This window comes from Liolophura sinensis, chromosome 6 (assembly GCF_032854445.1).
Source record: "Liolophura sinensis isolate JHLJ2023 chromosome 6, CUHK_Ljap_v2, whole genome shotgun sequence".
Classification (NCBI taxonomy): domain Eukaryota; kingdom Metazoa; phylum Mollusca; class Polyplacophora; order Chitonida; family Chitonidae; genus Liolophura; species Liolophura sinensis.
In genome coordinates this window covers 46,286,241-46,307,290 of record NC_088300.1, presented here as the reverse complement: position 1 = coordinate 46,307,290, position 21,050 = coordinate 46,286,241, and the positions used below count along the sequence as shown (strand labels likewise).

Sequence of the window (21,050 nt, the reverse complement as noted above, 5' to 3'; positions counted from 1 at the left end):
GCTCAGATTTCCTTTATTGATTTATTTCTTCACTTGATTGGTGTTTCACGCTGTTGTCACGAACACTTCACTTATACGATGGCTGTCAGCATTACTACAGTGGGAGGAAACCGATAAGAACTCGAGGGAAACCCACAACCATCCGCAGACAATTTATATATGTATATCCTAACTTTCTTGGAATAAACCTCACTTATGCCATACGGACATCTGTTCTGTGGTCACAATGATGTGGACGATGTACTAGTCTGGGTCAGCACGGATGGCAATAGATAGGTATCGTCCGGCTTCACTGTCTTTGTTCAGGCATCAGCTCTAGACAGCTGCTGAGATCTCAATCGATGGTTCCGCTCTACAGTAACATCATCAGCCATCCGTAACCAACAAACTGCACGATGTACATCCTGATCACCTGGATGCACAACCTTATGATTTTACACTACATATATATTGACAGAAATTTTCTCTCTGCGTCCAACGTTACATGCACCCAGTTCAAATACCATTTTTCTCTCAACCGTAGAGCGTCTGCTTCGGCAGACGGTAGATCCTGGGTCAATCCTGCGTCGGGTCACACCTAAGACCTTAAAAGAGGAAGTTGTAGCTTCCTCGCGTGGCGTTCAGCATTAAGGGGAAGTGCAACGACTGGTTGACCCGTATCAGTATAATGGCTCGGGTGAGGCAGCTTACTTGCCTTCGAGAAGTCTCAGTGAAGCAGCACTAGATAAAAGAGCAGTGGAAATCCGTCCTGCAACAAGGAAGTACATTACATGCACTCTAAAGACTCCTTCGTCGTCATATTAGGCCTACTTAAAAATTGTCAGGTACGACGTTAAACCCCAAGCACTCACTCACTCAATTCTGAACAAAATACCACACAAGTTTACAAGTTTACATGTGAAGGCCTTTGTGTTTGGCGGTACCGGTCAAGGTAAAGTCTCTTATGGCAACCAGTGTTCTCCTTCGCTAAAACCCTGAATATAACTTCAGTCTATTCCGGCTATAATTGTTAATGGAGCTTTGGTGACAATAAGCTGTGGAAGGTACTCTTGGAGTTCACACAGTTTTATTTTCGTTGAACTTGCGTTCCACCCATATGGCGTCCAACTAGGTATGTCGAGAAAATTCATATATGTGTAACTATAAAACCTCGGTCTCTGTTCGGTTTCCTCTCACCATAGGCAAAGGCTCGCCGTATATATGCGAAATATTCTTGTGAACGACGTAAAACACCAATTCGATAAATGCATAAGTATATAACTGTAAAGAGTCCGATTTTCCTTCACTCTTCTTCCTCCAGTGTTAAAAAAAATTAAATAAATTCAGTCAAGCCTACAGCTAGTCAACAGTCATGGATTATAGTTTTAAAATTTATTTATTTATTTACTTATTTATTCCAATGGTGTTTAACGCCGTGCTCAGTAATACGACGGCAGTCAGATTTATGCAGGTGGGAGCAAAACAACTTAGAAGATAATGCCATCGTCCATGGATTATGATGCCCTTCATCAAATGTCAAAGTTTAATGCTTGTACAATGAAATAAACACTATGCTTGGATGCTATATGTTCTTTTAACATCGATTTTACCATTGCTCCACTCATTTCACGACGGTGTCTTCTTATGGCAGGTCGGTTTCAATGCGGACACCTTTCCTGTGTAGAGCAACAAAACATAGACGTACAAAGATACACCCTTTAAGTCTTAACTTAAAGTAGATTTGGTAGATTTCGTCGCTCAGTCACCGCATTGGGTGGGGGGGGGGGGGGGGGGCATACTGGCTATAGCAACAGGCTTTGTGAAAGGGGGCAAAATACTCATCTTGTACATATCCACAAAGAAAGTAAAATAGGTCGAACGCTCCAATTTCAAAACTCATTATCTCGAGATTGGACAAAATCACCAGACAACCATATGTTGACGGACACTATGACATGTTTATTCAGATTATAAATTATGCTCCTCCATAATCCTGAGGTCAAAGGGATTCTCGACACACGGTAACAAACCGGTGTCTCCCACACTATACATGCAATATAGCAAGAAACAACCTTCACAATCGACATATTTCCCTCGTAATTTGTTAACTTGATTGCTCTATACAAGCCCCCACCCCCCACCCCCCACCCAAACCCCCACACCTCCCAAACACCTGAAGCTGTGAGACCAAACTATCTTTAATTCATTTTACAAAAACATATTCAAAGCTTCTTCCGACTTCAGTTAATATTGCACCATGGATACCTATCTCTTCTAATTTTTAGGAGGCATTAGTAGTGCTGAAGGTAAAGAATTACACTTCTCTCTCAGTTTTTTTGAAAAGTAAAGATATGAATTTGTTATCCATTAAATAGACTAACCATGTGAAAAAAACAAAGAAGCTAAATATCCATGCTACAATTACATGTATATTGGCTAAAACCAGCAGATCAGGTGTCCCAAGAACTAGAAGATTTAGGGTAGTAATGACGTTCGACCAATACACTGATGTATGGTTAAGAAATTGTAATATGACTGCAACTTCAGCCGACTAGAAACACTGATGCAAGATCAGAGTCAATTACAAGTTTCACAAGCGCATTTACACATTTCCTTACCTGAAGAAATTCAATGCCCGGCTCTATCATCTGCTTGGAAGTTAAAAACTTTAAAATAGTCTCAGCAATTTGGAATAAAAACTCTATAGCTGGAACAGTCAGGTTGAATCTCTTCCATTTTATGTATGTATCTACATTTAACAAATTATCAAATGCAGTTACCAGTACTGATCCTAAACCCGTGTTGGGGCATAACACTCATTGCAAACTGGTCTGGGATGTACGAATTAAAAACTTATGAGGCTTTCTTTAAGATTTCAAAAGTTCAAATTCTATCAAATTTATTCTCACTTGCCATCTTTTAGATGTCATAAATCTGAGCTTTAGTCATCCAGACAAAAAGCATTACAAATGAAATATAAATATTTCATTTAATATATTTCGATTATTCTGACTGATTCTGAAGAGACATTCACGATCTTGAGAGCCCATGAACAAGATGCATCTATGACACTGGCATCTTTGATAAAAGCATAGTTTCAACATAACTCTGATTACAGCAGCTGAGCATGATTGAACACAGATAATCACTGGTAAATATCATGTCCCATATCAAAAATTCTGAACAAAAGCCATTTTAGCTTAGTAAGATTTGGTAACATATTGTAATGCTGGCTTTTTTCCTTGCACAAAAAGAATTCTGAATACATAGTATGTTATAAATGTGATCAATTTTCTCTTGGTTTACATAATACCGTTAGTATGAACATCTGAGGGCAACAGATGCAATCATACTGAACCCACCCCAGCAGTAAGCTACAGTGGCAGAGGAAGGAAAAAATCTTCTTCGGCTTCAGACAACAGTGTTCACAAGTTACGATATAAATAAGATATGATACAAATAATATTCTGTTACCTTTCTTTTGACTGCTGAGAATGACATGGTATAGGAAGGTTTCCTGGAGTAAACATGTGGAGAGATGCCCTTTTCACAAGTTTTGATTCTAGTACATATAGCAATATTCTACAATCTAGTTATTGTGTAGTGATGTACACAAGGATTTAATAAGTTGAAGTGTACAGAAGGTAGGGTTTTTTGAGACAATATTTTCTGAGGCCCTTTCACATTACTTTGAGCATATGATTCTAAAAGTACATTAAATTATCCTAAGGAAAATACCTGGAGATGATTTAACAGAAAGTAACTATTTTCAAAATGTTCCTTATCACATAATTTTTGGGTTCTCTTTAATACACTGATACCAACCATCTTGCAAAGCATCCCATAAATCACTTAACTACGATGCAAGCATCGAGACACCACACTTAACATGACCATTTGATAAGGTATTTGACCATTTAAATATTGTAACTAACATGGGGTTGAGACCAGACCACAAAAACCACCTCAAATAAACACACGCACAACTCGGCATGTAAAAACGTTAGAACATTTTTTCCCTCAATTTTTCTGACAAGAGAATCCATGATTTTGTGCTGTGGTACATCAATAAAATTTATAAAGCAGCACTCACAATAACTAAAAAAAACCCCAGAAAACAGCTCTTAAACACAGTATTAATTCATTCTACTAGACAGATGCCTAAGACACAAAGATCTGGGGGTAGCTCCCCTGCAGTACTTCAGGCATAACCACACAGCTGAGGCATCTATATTATGCCAAAAGTTAAGATATATATTATCTACACCAGAGAAGAAATGCCCAGTGATACAAGAGGTGAAGGTGATGAAAACACAACTGCTATTGTACTTATCTACAATAAATTAAAGCAGAGGTACCTTTTTTGTACATGACTTATTACGTATGTAATATTCAGGTGGCATAAAACAAAGTCCTTTTCTGAGCCAAAAGTAGTCTCCTGTTAATACATGCTGAGAAAACATCCCTGTGCACATCCGTATACACAAAGTATACATCTGAAGCACTAACTAATACACTACCCATTGTTCCTCAGGCCTTCACACGCCGATCACAATTTCTACTGTTGGGCTGACTAGTGAGAGATGGCTGGGTTATGTACATATCACCGTCAGTCACACCATCTAGTGCCAGGGGAGACAAATCTGGAATATTGTTTTATTCACACAAATTTGAGTCAAGAATGAAAGAAGTTCTTCCACACGATGATCAGTCCACTTGCAAGGAGTGCTGTTGTCAAAACACCTAGCATCTGTGACACTGGGGTGCCAAAATATTCCACAATGGCATCCTGTAAAAAGCATAGTATGTGAAAACCTTATTTACCCTTGAAAACCCCACAATGAGTACCTACTATTTTGCATCATTTTCATGTAAGATCCAGAATTCTTTGATTCCAATAATACATAAAATATATATAAAAAATATATAATATAAATATATAAAAAAGTTTGCCATCCCTTCATTTTATTGAAAAAAAAAAAAGACATCACATTCTTGGCCCTTCAATACTGGACTGATTACAAAGTCACTAACCAGGAATCACTTTGTAAAATTCTAGTTCAAACCATAGTTATGCAACCCCTTCTTTCTACAATGAGTTTTTTTTTTCACCTCGCCACAATAAGGAACTCCTATTAAGGGGTTGAACAAGTCTCACTTTCAGCAACCTTGTTTGAATGGTAATGTGATGGGGTAGTACATGTAAGAACCACTTCCACAACTGCCATTTTCTGTGACAAAACTCATTTATTTACATGTATCTGCTTAATGTTTCACTCTGTCCTCATGAATTTGGACGCCAGTCCAGTCAGGTTTATAGGAGGAGGAAAAATAAATGCCCAGAAAAACTTCAACAGTCTGGTGCCTTGGGCCACATCTACTACGGCCATTTAGATCTGGAAAACCTTTGGGCTCCAAACTAATTCAACTTTATTGAAAGAAGGAAGTAAATTGAACAAAACTATGACTGTTAACGATGGAAATATTAAGCTTTCACAAAATTTCTCCCATTCACAGACAGATGAATTGAGATGAATTTTATAAAATTTCTCTATGCACAGTCATAATGTTATCTTAAAGTCTCGGAACAGAGCCTTTAGTTTTGGGGGGGGGGGGGGGGGTTGTAGATATGGCCATGGTACCTGAAAAACATTCTGACAAAAAGCATCCCAACATGAAAGAGCTGGATTCAAGCCTGTGCAGGCTTCATTGGTCAGGGACCAGTTGGTTGCAGCAAGAGCAATGTAATAGCTCAGTGATCCAGTAACTGTAAGAGCCCAATTTATGGGTTAATACACGTTATACACAACCACGGATTGATATCAAATTCCAACTTACCCAGCCGCCTCGCTCTATGATCCAGGGAGCCACACAATCCACAATGTAATTTATTACCCAATTAAACTATGCTCGAATTAAGGGAATTCTGTCCAAGGCCTGAAAACATGTGGTAATTTCATATTACAAAAATAAGGTAATCGAAACTCTGGCCACATATTGATAATATATAATCTAAATGTGCAACAATAAATTTCAACAATTTCTGAAAGCATTTCAATATTCATCATAAGTTACTGTTGATTTACATCAATATCCATAAATGGGATTCCTTGGTCTGTTTGCATGCAATCTTTGCCAGAAGTAAATTTTGAACTGAAGGCATATACTCTATTGGCAAACATAAATATCAACATACTGTATTCCACCCATCTTTCCTCAGGTGACAAATTCTTCTTGATTCTGACTGATTAATCCACCTTAGAGAGAGGTTTAAAGAGTGAAGTTTCAATAATACCTTATCAGAAAAATTTAACTGTTGGCACCAAAAGTAGGTGAAACACGTTCACGGACACTCACATTTATAAAAAGGAATACAATGTACATGTATTACACGACAAAAAACCATGATTACTACCTTAAGAGCCATTTTGTACGCGAAATAAAATAAGGCCACAACACGCCCCCAATTGAAATTGCCATCAGAGAAGATTTCCCTGGCCACAGACATGAATGTCTGCTGAGGGGCATCAGGTGGAATCTGGGAGATGAGGCTGCAATGAGGACATCAGAGAGTTAACAACTGAGTTACTCCAGACATCATCGACAACACGCACATGTAAATACTAGGTATGATGCAGATGTAAAATGGCACAGTATTCACATCATGTGATACAAAACTCTGAAGCACTTATCTAGTTTCTGATTGTGGTTTTACGCCATATTCAAGAATATTTACACAATAGCAGCCAGAAGTAAGGTGAAAAAAAAAGGGCATAGAGCATGGGAAACCCACGGTCAACTGCAGGTTGATGGTACACCTCACCACAAAAGACCAGGGAGCAAGCCAGCATAAGCTGTACTTCAATGCACTGCACTGGTTCCTGAGTCATTTTGCCATGCTTGCATGCTAACCAGGGCACTGCATGATGCAGAAGTAAAACAGCACAGTGGGTTGAAGTCCGGTTTAGGTTGCTTAAGGCTTTTGAATTTGAGGTGTGCTATCACACTCCCACACTTCCACAGTTCAGAATTAATACCTACGTGTGTTAGTAACACACACCTGATATTCAGCAGCGTGCATCTTGCTCTTAGTCTTCTGCAAGGATGTAATAATCACATAAACAGTCACATAAAAAGCAATTCTGTGACAGTTATCGGCTCCCATTATCACTTGTACACCATCACTTACTTCTGCAGGTCCTCGTCCCCATCAAGCTCATCCCCAATACACCTCAAAGCTCGACCTATTTCTCGTACATGCTCCATTGGAGGGCCTGAATATTACAAACAACACACAAAACATGATTAAATATGGGTAAGATAAGGTATGTGTATCCAGTGCACCTTTGACAGGCAAAATATTACCCTAGATAGTAGTGAGTTATGTTTAATCTTTCATCCCCCATTGATACAGATCATTTATCACGATTACCAGAAGCCATAATTGCACATCTTATATGGTACAACAAATACATGCATTAAAGCAGGTAGGTATATTGTACTACGCACAGGAACAAGCACATATTATGGAAATATTGTATCACAGTATTATAATAAAGAACAAACATTAATTAGTAGGCCTACTTGCAAAGTGGTCCATCTTGTAAACATAGACTCACCTGATGGAGTGTCAGGCTCCTGCAGAGCTTCCACAGCTGGAGAATTATTAATTCTATCATGCTCAGATAACCGCTCATGTATAAAATTATTTAACAAATATCTGGCCTGGTTGCCTATATCATCTCTTGTCAGTTGGTCTGGTGGATGGGATCGCCCTCCTACAAGTAACAAAACAGTTCCAATCAGTCCATCTATTTGGCTTTGGCTGCACAAATCTATCACAACAGCTGTGCTCATATCATTTCACTCCACTGTGCCCACTGTGCTCATAAACAAAGCCAGCACAGTTCAGTTCCAAACAGCAGGCCTCTCACAAAGCTAGGCACTGATTTTCAACTTTGTAACCTACTTATTAATTACAATATTATCATCATGACTATGCAGTGTGATCCCTCATAAAATAAAAATAAGAGGCCACCCAATTATATCATTTAACAAATGTCAAATGAGAGATATAACTGAGGTAAATGTAGCGCGAGTATACTGACTAGTAGGATGAGAGATGCTTGGATGCACCATAATTATAGCTGCTCATGAGCAGACAATGTATCGGACCAAAGAACTTAGGTCTATACTGTTATGTATCATGGTATACTTAACTATCAAACATAACAGAACTAAGCTGATGATTTATTCAGCTAATTTAGCCATTTAAAAGCCAAATTGATCTTTTAAATTCAAACAGCAGAAAGTCTTATTACACAAAAGACTAAATTTTACTCGGGGATGTGATCCAACAAAACGCCCATTTCTCAAAAATACGAAGAAATACTCCAAAAATGCCATGACACAGTTTCGTTTTCCACCCACGGCAGGAATCCTACCCGCATTACGGATGATCGGAACATCATGTAACTTTTCAACATTTTCAAAAGAATACGCCTTCTTAGTGGAAAATAAAAGAGTTACTTACCTGGGGCCAGCGGGTGCTCCGTAGCCGCGCTCATAATTATCTACACTGACTATGGTCGTAAAAGTCTTTTGTGATTGTCAAAGGTAACTCACGTTATGAGTTCATCACCGCCATTTCGCATCTCATGACATCAGCGCCCTCTGTCAAGGGAGACAAGTTTTGATACAAAAAAATCTGCTAGAGCAGAAGCCGGCGAAATCCTTGCCACTTTTATGAGTTCAAACATGCAGAGCTGATAGATTAGGTGTATCCATCCTCCTTTTATGGTTTTATTCTAACTGTTCGAGTAAATGGTTAAACATTAGCGTCCTCTACCAAAACTGTTTAAGTTGAATTGGGTGAAAACATGTAAAGATAACGCAATGCAATAAAACAATGTTGATATCATGGCTATTTAAATATAAACTCAGAGGCTTTGTCACACATTGAACACAAGTTCACTAAATTCGTCACGGGTTAACAAAGTCGCTCAGTGAACTTACTTCTATTGAAAATAACACACGTCCATTCATTCTTTTTCTTTCGTATAATACTTAGGCCGTATACGGCACGCTATAAAGATTTGGCCTATATATACATAAATACTCAAGTAGTGTAGGCTAATGTCATGAGAACATTAGTCTGTACTGAAGGCATCATTCTACAGTTATAACTCATCTGTCTGAACTGAATTGTAGATTATGCAACACTGGTCGTCACGTACTAGTCCATGGGATAGTCATGGGAAATTACTGATGCTTCAGTAAACAACCAGCTTCACGGTTGAACAATTTACGATCAAAAGACATGGATACACAAAGTTAAACAATAACATATGATCCACAATATAAAGCATTTTAGCCTTTCGTATATGTAATTTAAGATAGACCTACTATACACTATATAAGTCTGTCCAGTTTTCAGAAAAATAACGTTATAAGGAACAAACTGTATGTTTCTAGAGTTACTGTCTGACATCAGTTGGAGTTTTAAGTCTCTGTCAAGATTATGAGTTCGGGGAATGGCTGTTTTATTGTACCAGGTATTTAATATATATGTCGTTTTAAATGATTCAAATGTTTCATTTTCTTTCACTTCCTATTTCCACCAGTCGAGCAGACGAACGCACTTTTCTCACTCATATCTTTCTTTTTCTGGTAGCACACGTTTGAAGTTAATATCGGCGTCAAATGCCTAGAAAGTCAAGCAAAGACAGCCCTTTTCATCATCGTCACCTTGCCACCCTGTCCAAAGTCCATGAAATATGCAGTTAGGGGGCTAAGTGTAGGGGCTAGGAAATATTCATTCTTTTTGTAATCATTTTGATTGGGCATCGAGATAAGTTACAGCGACAATCATCCACATGTGATAATATGTATAGACCTATAGGATCTACAATCAGATTCTCAAATTAGAACAGCGATACATCACCAGTCCATTGCCTAAACCCTTCTTATCTCCCTCCCCCCCCCCCCCGTTCGATTTCATGTATATGTCAATCGGTCAACCGTATGGACTTCAGGTAACCACAGGCCAGCGTTCTTCATTAAGACGGTCAACTATATATATATATATATATATATATATATATATATATATATATATATATATATATGCTGCATATCACAATGTCACAACCTAAATCCCCTTCTCGGTGTATAATCAGTCATAATTTCGCCTGCAGGTATAAAGTCAGCATCCCTATGATAAATAAGACCAGACCATTCACAGTATACACACATATATATAAGTTAGCACCTGATGCAATAAGTATAGCATATATTTATAGGCACTGCATAAACCCGATCACACCGTGCCATGCGGTTATCATTCACTTAACTGGCGCTTCACAGTGTGCGATCATCAAAAATTGTCACCATCCATCAGTCCAATGTGCCAGTCCAATTCCCAGTCAGACCGAAGTGCAAGCCCCATTACCGGTCAAAACCTATAGTGCCGGTCCCATTTCCAGTCAAACCGAAGTGCTAGCCCCATTGCCAGTGAAACCCTAGTGCTAGTCCCATTCCAAGTCAAACCGAAGATCTGGCCCCATTGCCAGTGAAACCCTAGTGCTAGTCCCATTTCCAGTCAAACCGAAGTGACAGTTGTATGTATGCTACACACATGTTGACTACTGTTGACTACTGATGACTATTTGGTGACAGGACCGACCCCGATAGAACAGTTGGTAGAGCGTCCGTTTCGGGAGGCGGTAGATCCGAAGTCACTCCTGGGTCGGGTCACACCTAAGACCTTAAAAGAGGAAGTTGTAACTTCCTCGTTTGACGTTGAACATTAATGGGATAGTGCAATGACTGGTTGACCCGTATCGGTATAATGGCTCCGGCGAGGAAGCTTACTTGCTTTCGGTAAGTCGTCTCAGTGGAGCAGCACTAGATAAAAGAGCCGTGGAAATCCGTACTGCAACAAGGAGGCACATTGCATGCACTCTAAGGACTCTTTCGTCGTCATATGACTGAAAAATTGTCAAGTACGACGTTAAACCCCAAGCACTCACACACTCACTCACTCACTACTGAAGACAGACATTATCACAACCTGGTTACAATAAAGACGGGAACAGGGGCAGTAATTCGTGTGATACAGCCATCATGAGGGCGATGAAGTGATAATGTCCCTTATATTTTCAAGATTTGCGTGAGGGAAGGAGGCATTGATATGCATGCACATCTGCATTTGACATATGGGATCCTGAGTTCGAGTTCAATGTCATTTATCCCCAAATAAATCACTCTCGTAAATTAAAACGCGATTATAATGAATTGTAACACTTTATATGTCAGTAGGCCGTATATAGGTTTCGTGAGTAGGGCTAATTTGAAAACGTGACGAATTTGAAAAGAAGGCTTAATCTTCACTCTATATTTCGACAGTGGCTATTTCTTCAGGTATGAGAAAGAATAATACATAAATAGAAATAGCAGCTTTGAACAAAGGCAAGTTATAGTTTTAATGTTGCTCTTCGTGTTAAGTTTAAAATGAATATAACAGTAACAAATGACGAAATAATTAATTTGGAAAATCGGTCAAATTCCAGGCAAGGAGAGAAATATATAGGGAATATAACTGGATACATCCATGTACGTTTTATTTTATGTGTTATAGACAGTTACTTCACAGACTAGGTCAACTTTCCAAACAAAATACGTAGCTGTTAAATAATGTTTACGAGTAGCGGTTGGAGAGAGAGTTGAACACAGAACATTAGTTGATGGCACCCTTGCCATGTAGGCAGGCATAACTTATTCCGTTTGCCTTACAAGCGCGTGAATTAATATACGTACACTCTATAGCCTACATTGGCGAAAAATATTGCCCAATATCTTCGCATGATTTTGTGAATGTTACATGAATTCAGACGTTCAGACCAAGCTCAGTTTTCCACCCAATCCAATAAATAGTGGCTTTTCATATGTCATCTACTCATGTACCGGATGATTAAACACGTGTACCAGTTTCGTACTTAAAGGATTTATTCATATCTGTAATCTCCTGTCATTCCTGTCGCTTTACGTGGTACACATGCTATGCTATAATAAGGAGAGCATGGATCTAAATATATCGTTCCGGTAAACTTTATAAATATAGGCTTTGTTAATTGATCAGTGTCAGTAAAGTGAAGAAATTCCGCCACTGTCTCCATGCATCCATAAATAAGTTCGAGTGAATTGCGCTATATGTTTTGCCCTTACACGTAAGCCTGTTGAAGGAGAATCATGCGGGTAGGGTAGATTGTGGAACGCATTTAAAATGTGTGGCCCAACGTATTTATATACTTTGAAGAAAATTTATATCTGGGACAGCATATAAGAAATCAAGAAAAGGGCAACACATGCAGCAGCACGGCAAACCCCTTGCAATATAAGGATATATTGTTCGTATATACAGTATATGGTGATAGTGAATAAATATGATATTGAAGATTTTTTTTTTGTAAATGTTCATAGCGTAAATAATTTTTGATGATAATGTCAGTTTAGACTATACCTTTGTGTTTTACTCATGGCTGCATGTCGCTTATAACATGTGAAGGTACACATAATGCTTAACTTTAGCACGTGACATGTCAGTTATGAAACTTAGAATTGGTAGAAAGGCTACCAAAGAGCTGGCCTGAACGAGACACATGAATGCAAGCTTTCATGCGAAGAGCTCAATACATAAAGAACTGAAATCGTGAATTTGGTAATTTAAGGTAGTTAATATGCACACAGAGCATCAGCGATGGAAAATCCCTCTTGTGTCTTTGTACTTTATGTGCATGTAAAACTTCAGGTAAGTACACACAATGCTTTTTCAGATACCAACACAAACATTTTGTTTAACAGTGAGTCTAATACACAATACACTAAATCAATCAATGTACACATCCAATCAACGATGGAATATCCCACTCGTGCTATTCTGCTCTACAGGTGTGCAAATCCTGACCTCAGTACATGCAGTATTTTGAGAAACCGTCCCTAAGACTTTGTTTAACAATGGTTCTTATACATAATACACGAAGCAAGGAATTCAGTAATTTATGGTACTTAATATAGCCTACACACCGAATCAACGATGGAATATCCCACTCGTGCTATTCTGCTATACATGTGTGCAATTCCTGACCTCAATACATGTAGTACATTTTGAGAAACCACACCTAACACGTTTAACATTGATTCTTATACGCAATACACTAAGTCAGGAATTCAGTACTTTACGGTACTTGATACGCACACATCCAATCAATGATTGAACTTCCCCTCCGTGCTATTGTGCTCTACATGTGTGCAAACCCTGAGCTCAATACCGACAGTACTTATTAAGATACTACCCATAACATTTTGTTTAACACTTTTTTCTCTATTCTTAACACCGACGCCGACGCTTAGGGTACGACATACGTTACGCCTGTACAGGAAAGCGAAAAATAATCTGTTAAATTAACAGAAAGTGTGTTGTCTAAGTGATGTAGAATGTGTTCTGCTCTTATAGGATACTGTGTTATGTTCAACATAATACCATTAGTCTGTATTATAATACAGTCCTTATGTTGAAATAATGGATAAGGACGTCCATACTTAACATACTAATCTGCTGCAATAACAGAATACATTCTAGCATCACTCAAACAACAGACTTTCTGATAATTTTTTTTTAACAGATTTGTATTTGAGAGAAACATTGAAGAGTGTGCCTTGGACCGAAGACTTTGCCCATCAGAGACATAACAACCCATTTGTTTTAGTTCGCTTTAATCTCATGCAAACCATATGTGACTATAGTTCTTTTAACAAAGGGCTGCTTGCCTGGTACATAAACCTATATATGTTTGTTGTTAATATGAAAAGAGAAGGAATATTACCGTGTGTGAAATAAGAAATACTCAATGATAAATACATGTCTATGTATTGTATGGGTGGAATGAGGACACAGAAATATATGCCTATATAGGAGGCGTTAGTGGCCACAGCCCTCTTTCTATCTGTATATGCTTGTATATGTATACCGGTATATGTATGGGGAGATTTGAAGTTTCAGAGACCGTGCCAAGATTTGAAGGAAGTGGGATGTGGAAATTAGAGGAAGAATGTTAAGTAGGCGTGTGGCCGTGAACCTTTGCCGTGCGAAATCCCCAAGCTCCAGTAATAACCTTACACCCACCTTAACTTAAGACGTCGTTGATTAAGAGGAAAGCCACTCTCAAAAGCTCGTGGAATCCCATCCGCTGTTAGAAGCCAACGTGTAGCCACATCTGTCTCTCAGGAGGGAAAAGGGTGTCGTTTATACATGAGGAAACACTTGAAGATTTCACATTGGGAAATGTATCTATACAGATACTTATTTGTATTCCCCCATATGCGCGTGGGTGTTCACACACACAATGAAGGATGGTTGAGCATATACGTACGCATGCGTATGTCCTTTGAAATTTATTAGCATGGTGTTAAACACCATTCCACTAATAAATGAAATGATATATACCCTTCTGCAAATATCGTTAAATTCTAAAGTCTGTATTGTTATCAACAGAAACAAATTTTACAACAGTAAACAATAATATTCACGTCTCTATAAATACCAGCAGGCCCTATATATACATCTGTTGCCAAACGAAAAATCGTAAACATGGTTTTCACTAAAAATTCCAGACATTGCCAAAATAGACACGGTGTGCAATTACACACATGATTTAGATCTAAATTTAAAAATGTAAACACTAAACAGATCTTAATGGACTTGTGCTTGATAAGGAGAAGTTAAAATGGTTGTAATGAGAAAGTATTAATTTACGCAAAGTGTAAATTATTTTGGTCGTAGTTGCTTTCTGTACAGACTTGCGTCGCGTATATCGAGGCATCGCTAAATGGAGTGGTTATGTTTACAGAAAGGAACCTCAGCAAGGACGCTGGTATTCATGAAATCATCCAGATGCCGCGGAGAGAGTTAGGAGTAAACACGGGCGAGTGTAATAGTTGGCTTTTCTAGTACTGGACTATATAACACTGATATAGCCTAGCTATAACAACTTTGGCCGGATGTCCTAACTGCATTGGCTGGACCCCGGAAACTCACTTTCACCAAATGAGCACAATTCCTTATTTCCGGTATTTATGGCGACCAGCCGCAGTTCGCTTGTTAAGGAATTTTGAGATCAGGGGGATTTACCTTGAAACTGCTATCTTTGATATCCCTGTTCATCACGGATATGGATTTCTATCGGCACGTAAACAGTCACGTGACAGGTCAATGGAGAAATCCGCTGGTCCAATCCTTTTCGGGCTAACCACAAGGACATGTGAGGATCAGAAGAGATTGGATACACATATACGTAGTCTGAGCTAACAGCCACTTAAAAGCCATACCAGAGCCTCAGGTTTTCGCGTCAGCTATGTACATACTCCCTACAGCATATAGAAAAGTGCATACAGATACTGAAAAAAAAAAATGAAATGAATAACAAATATCACTGAGAAGCATGGTCTTTATTTTGCGGTGCGACAAGTAGAATAAACTTATATATCCAACATATTCAGACTTTTAAATGCTATAACCCCCCCCCCCCCCCCCCTCCAAAAAAAGGATAAAAAAGTGACTTTCTCTCATGTTAAATATATTAGGCGTTTTGCACTTTTCACTTAAGGAGTTCTAACATCTGCTTGTTATAAGCAAGGACGATATGCACTGACAGAAAAGTTAAGGTCAGCTGGGACAATTCAACTGAAATCCAAAATATGGTCATAAGTCCAGATCAGCTGATTTCTTGAAAGAGTCCTATGCGTTTTCCGACTGAGTAATTGAGTCGACAATATTACCCGAGGAGTTTCATGACTCAGCTGATCTGATCATATCTTGAGTCAGTTGATTAAAACTTTTCTCTTAGTATGCCTTCACATATAGAATAGCAGAGCGAGTATGAGACTGATTTCGCTTATATATAAATGCCATTTACTTTGACTGGTTAACGCTGGTAAAGCTACAATATATAGGTTGTGATATCCACGTTACTGTGACAGAAAAAATATACGATTTTTGTAGATTTGATGTTTATACATAGGGAACAACTGATAATACTAAGCCCCAAACAAGTGGGGTATAGTTTTGTGTTATCTATGCATCTATGGGATGGCGCCACATACTCCTGCATTGCCTTAAAGGATATATGAAAATATACTAAAAAAACGAAGACTATAGTTTTAGCAAAATGAAGAAAGATTTTCCCCAAAGATGAGAATTTTTTTTCATTTTTGAGGTATATTTTACATTCTTAATAACCCTTTTAATTTTATGAAAATTTTCCTTCAGTGGTAGGAAATATTCGAAAATGACGTCATCGATGAACATATGGGAACGCAGGGCCAGCTGAGCGTGCTCTTCCCCCCAACAAAGTTGATTCGACAGCTGTCACCGTTAACGTCACCCCCATCAGGTTACTTAATTTCCCGACTGACCTCTGGGGCCTTAGGAGAACTGTAGTTCAAAGCAAAAGAAGCTAAAATAAGAGGTAAGGTCCATCATACAGACAACCGAAAACTATGCGTGGGCTTTATGAGCCATACTGACGGTGTCTAGGATCTCTGACCTCACGCCACCTTTTTTTCTAATGTTCACCGGAAGGAATTTCCATTTGGAACATTATTTCAGTAATCTTTTACTCATGGGCGAAAGAGTTTATCCCAACATTCAGTGTCGTGATTAGAGCTGGAAAAACTTCTTGTGACGTCAGAGTTCCTTAACTCTGATAGTATGGTCCATAAAATCCACCTTAGAATTCAAATGTTTGAACTCTTTTCACAAAAATCTAAAAAAAAGTTAGTGAAAGTATATTTATGCGTAGTTTTAGTGGTTAGCGATGGCTACTTCGATTTTCGGAGATCTTTTCCTTTAAAGTCATTTGTACGCCCTAAGAAGAAAGTTGATCAGCATTTTGTCCTTTTTTTGTTCGGCCACATCATATACTTCATATTTAGAAATAACAAAAAAATGAAGCAAATTTCATGCATCCTTTAATTCTTGTACAAGAATTAAGAGCTACTTTCAGAAAACACTTACAGATCCTTTTCTCCTTAAATAGGTTATGGCGACAAAGACCATTCATGCAGACAAGTTATATTTACGAAGAAGTGTTTCCTTACGAAGTTGATGCCGAAATCACAATTTATATAGATAATCAACCCTGCTGCTAACACTTTTCTTCAGTTCATTACTGACACTGACTTTCTCTCAGATCGAACGTGGAAAGGTCTACCAGCAACCTGTGGATTGTGGTGGGTTTCCCCCGGGCTCTGCCCGCTTTCCTCCCACTATATTGCTGCCTGCCGACGTATAAGAGCAATATCCTTAAATAAGGCGTAAAATACCAATCAAATAAATGGATAAATAAATAAATAAAAATATTGGCCTGATAGACATGTGCTTACTTGATTTGGCGGGTGTCCAACAGGCCTATATACCAACAATTAACACTAAACTTGACATCGACTTAAAGAAAAGGTTGTTGGTTTTTTGAATAAAATCAGCACACAAACCGCGTGTGTATGTATACAAGTCAACTGCTTCACAACTGGCAAACTTTCAGAATACACAAACTGAGCGTTACCATTCTACTAAGTTCTGCTTACATTTGATCTCGGTTATTAAATTTAAACTAGGAGACACGAAAACCGTCATTTGACTTTGTATAAATCAGCAATCTGTCTTAGACCGACAGAAGTCAGACTTCAAACAGTTCACTGCATTGAAATTTTTAATTACCTGCATCAATTTTTATTTTAATATTATATTTAGGAGTTGTCTTAGACATTCGTGGGATAAAACTGAATATTAAACTTTAAGTTCTTTACTTTAAGTTCATGACAAGGCCACAAGTTAAGACGTCGTATAATCACTCAAGAATATAGTATAAGTCACTCAGTATAAGTCACCGCAATCAGGATTAATGCTGGAGGCGAGAGCTGGCCCCATCAGGATCTCGAAACCGTTGTATACTTATGTCAGATCTAGTCCTATAACTTCAAAACAGTGTACAGCTCTAAAATTATTACCAGTTTACCTTATTTTAATACATGGTAAACGAGACTGTTAGTGCTTGAGATCAAACCTAAGTTGAGGAATTATACCAGTTAATTAAGTTAAGGCTCAGTCTGACTTGAGTCTAACACAGCTTCGGGATCCTGGGTACAGAACAAGGTCTGTCCTCTTACGCTGAGCATCACCATATAGGAATTAAAAAGCTTCGAGCGTGTACATCTACTGTGCGGTATAAATGCAGGCATTACGGATAAGCACGTGTTTATGTCTTCAATTATCAAACAAATACACTGCATTTCTTTTTTAATTTCCTCCTAACAAACAGTGAAAACATTTCTATTGACTTGAGTAATATTTCGGATATGACCTACTATATCAGTTCTAAATATGTCAGCATTTGTAACCTCGGAAGTGGTTGTGTGATGAGAGTGTCTTCCGTGTTTGTTACCTTAGTACTGGGTCCGTTACCTTAGTACTGGGTCCGTTACCCGGAAACTGAGAAGTTGCCCATTAGTTTTCGTCTTCCAGGCTTATCCTTGGATGTACATAAAAACCGTGAACGTGAAATTATAAATGACTGAATGCTTTATGTCCCATTTTAGTTCCTCTTTAACATATTTATCAAACCTACATCTATAAGACATCTAGTTTATATATAATATACACTACTTTGACATGATGACTGTATAGGCCTACACACTCTATATCGCTAATCTTTTCAATTCTTTAAAGTATATATACCACTGCGTGCCTCTGTCGGTACAATTTGTATAATTAGTATCATGTTTTCTTATACCAGTTAACCTATCACGAAATTTCCATTAGTCTTAATCCGCTATTTCTATTCTACAATCTTGAGGCTTCTCTCTCTCTCTCTCTCTCTCTCTCTCTCTCTCTCTCTCTCTCTCTCTCTCTCTCTCTCTCTCTCTCTCTCTCTCTCTCTCTCTCTCTCTCTCTCTCTCTCTCTCTCTCTCTAAGTAATAAACTTTCTAACTCGTGATGTATACACGTACAGACTTGAAGGCCCTATCGGCGGAACACTATGAACTATAGTCTTCAGCAATCTTCAGTAGTAACTCAGCATGCATATGGGTGTATGTGTATGCGTGCGTGCGCGTGGATGCGCGCTCATGTGTGCGTATCCATGTATACAGATGTATGGTTGGGGTTTTAAGTCGAACTTCACAATATTTCTCAGTCATATGATGACGAAGAGTCATTCGGTGTGTACGTGTCTCTTTGTGGCAGGGCGAGTAAATGCCGCCAGTGCTGCCGCCACAGAGGTATCATGCCGAATACACTTGATCCCACCCAGTCACATTATACTGACACTGGGCCAACCAGTCCTATTTCCTTGCTCTGTAGTCTCTAATTCAGTACTCCGTTTAATATTAACACAAATATTTAAGATTATACTATTATGTTAAATAATTAAGTCTTAGATTCACACAAATGTTTGTTGTAAACGTCCTTATTCAGACAGGTGTGGATCATTCGCTTAGAACTTCCGAGTGCACATGGGCATGTATGCTTTTCAGTCGTATAACGACGAATAACCGTTAAGTGTATGTACTTATACCGTGTCTTCTTGCGGGTAATCAAAGTATAAACTCAATAAAGTATCAGGCCGAAGACATCAGACATGACACCTCATCAAGGCACATTATAGTGACATAGTGCCGATCAATTCTGTTTTCCTGCTCTAACCTCTCAGCTCTGAACGCCAAGCTATGCAGCAACATGTACTATTTTTAACATCTTTGGTCTTTTGGTTGAAGTCATACACCTACCCTACCACCCCCCCCCCCCCACAACCACCACCAAATCCACCCACCTCCAATCATTAGTTCTCACTAACTCTGTCGTTATTTATTTATTTATTTATTTGTTTATTTATATTTATTGCATTGTATAATTCAAAACCAGGGTATGTATAGAGGAAACCGGGCAATCATGCATGCGTATAGTCAGTATTTATTTATTTATTTTTATTTATTTGTTTGGTGTTTTACGTCGTACTCAAGAATATCATATAGTCAGTAACTACACGATGTGAGTTAAAGGATATATACATGTTTGTACTACATTCTTCAGAAGATTATTGGCGCTGTGTCCATATTAACGTTTCATTCTCACTTATGTACACTCACATCAGAAGGCTATATTGCATGTCACTTAAAAGTTTGCATGTTACTCATGCACATAGCCTTATATGTGTGTAGAAGCCAAAATGTAACAATGGTTCAATGCTATACTGGTGACAATCTTGCTTGCCCCGCCATATCATTTTTTTTGCCGAGATTACCAGCGAAAGAAAGCCGTCAGACGGATGGGCGGACGGACGAACATTTGGTTTGTCGATTTTATGTTGGTTTGTTTTTGTTTTCTTTTCTTTTCTTTTTTTGGGGGGTGTTTTGTTGTTGTTGTTGTTTTCTTTTTTCACATCGAATTCACCAGAAGGTAATCAACAGACAAATCATCCTATAGCCAACTCTAAATGCCACGGACAAGAAGACGATAATCTGTTTCACTAAAATTATGTTACGCGTATAACAATAAATTTTGAAATTCAATCTTTGTCTTTATTTTTTTCATGTGGACCCACCCTTCTTGTGTCCAAGTTGTCTAGCGCTAATTGATATATAGACCTATAAACTCAAGGTTTGTGTGGGTCGTTTAACCCATAATAACCCATATATGTTCCTGAGTCGACCCATTTCTCATGTCTACCTGTCACCGCCTCTAACTATTAACAACACTGCTCATATAAGCAATGTTTACAGATTGTACATCAGCATATCTTTGGCCATTTGTCATCGCCACACCACCGAGTCCCTTACGCAAGCACGTGGTACGCAGGAACACAACACTAACCGCAGATGACGCAGGTAATCCTTGTCATGTATACAGCTCAGCAGAAGGGGAAGTATAATTCAAGAAACAGGGTTGAGTGGGAGGGGTGCTGTACTGTCATGTGTGTGCACCAACCCACAGTCGCGGTCAGCGTATAAGTCATGGTTTC

General features: G+C 38.5%; 1 protein-coding gene across 1 annotated transcript; it reads right to left on the bottom strand.

The window, feature by feature from the left end:
• Positions 1–2,407: 2,407 nt before the first annotated feature.
• LOC135467693 (apoptosis regulator BAX-like) lies at positions 2,408–8,985 on the bottom strand. Its single transcript, XM_064745502.1, is given in 6 exon segments — positions 2,408–4,768; positions 5,818–5,916; positions 6,395–6,530; positions 7,169–7,253; positions 7,599–7,757; positions 8,513–8,985. Coding segments are annotated over 6 exon segments (627 nt in total). The 5' UTR covers positions 8,547–8,985; the 3' UTR covers positions 2,408–4,654.
• Positions 8,986–21,050: the final 12,065 nt, after the last annotated feature.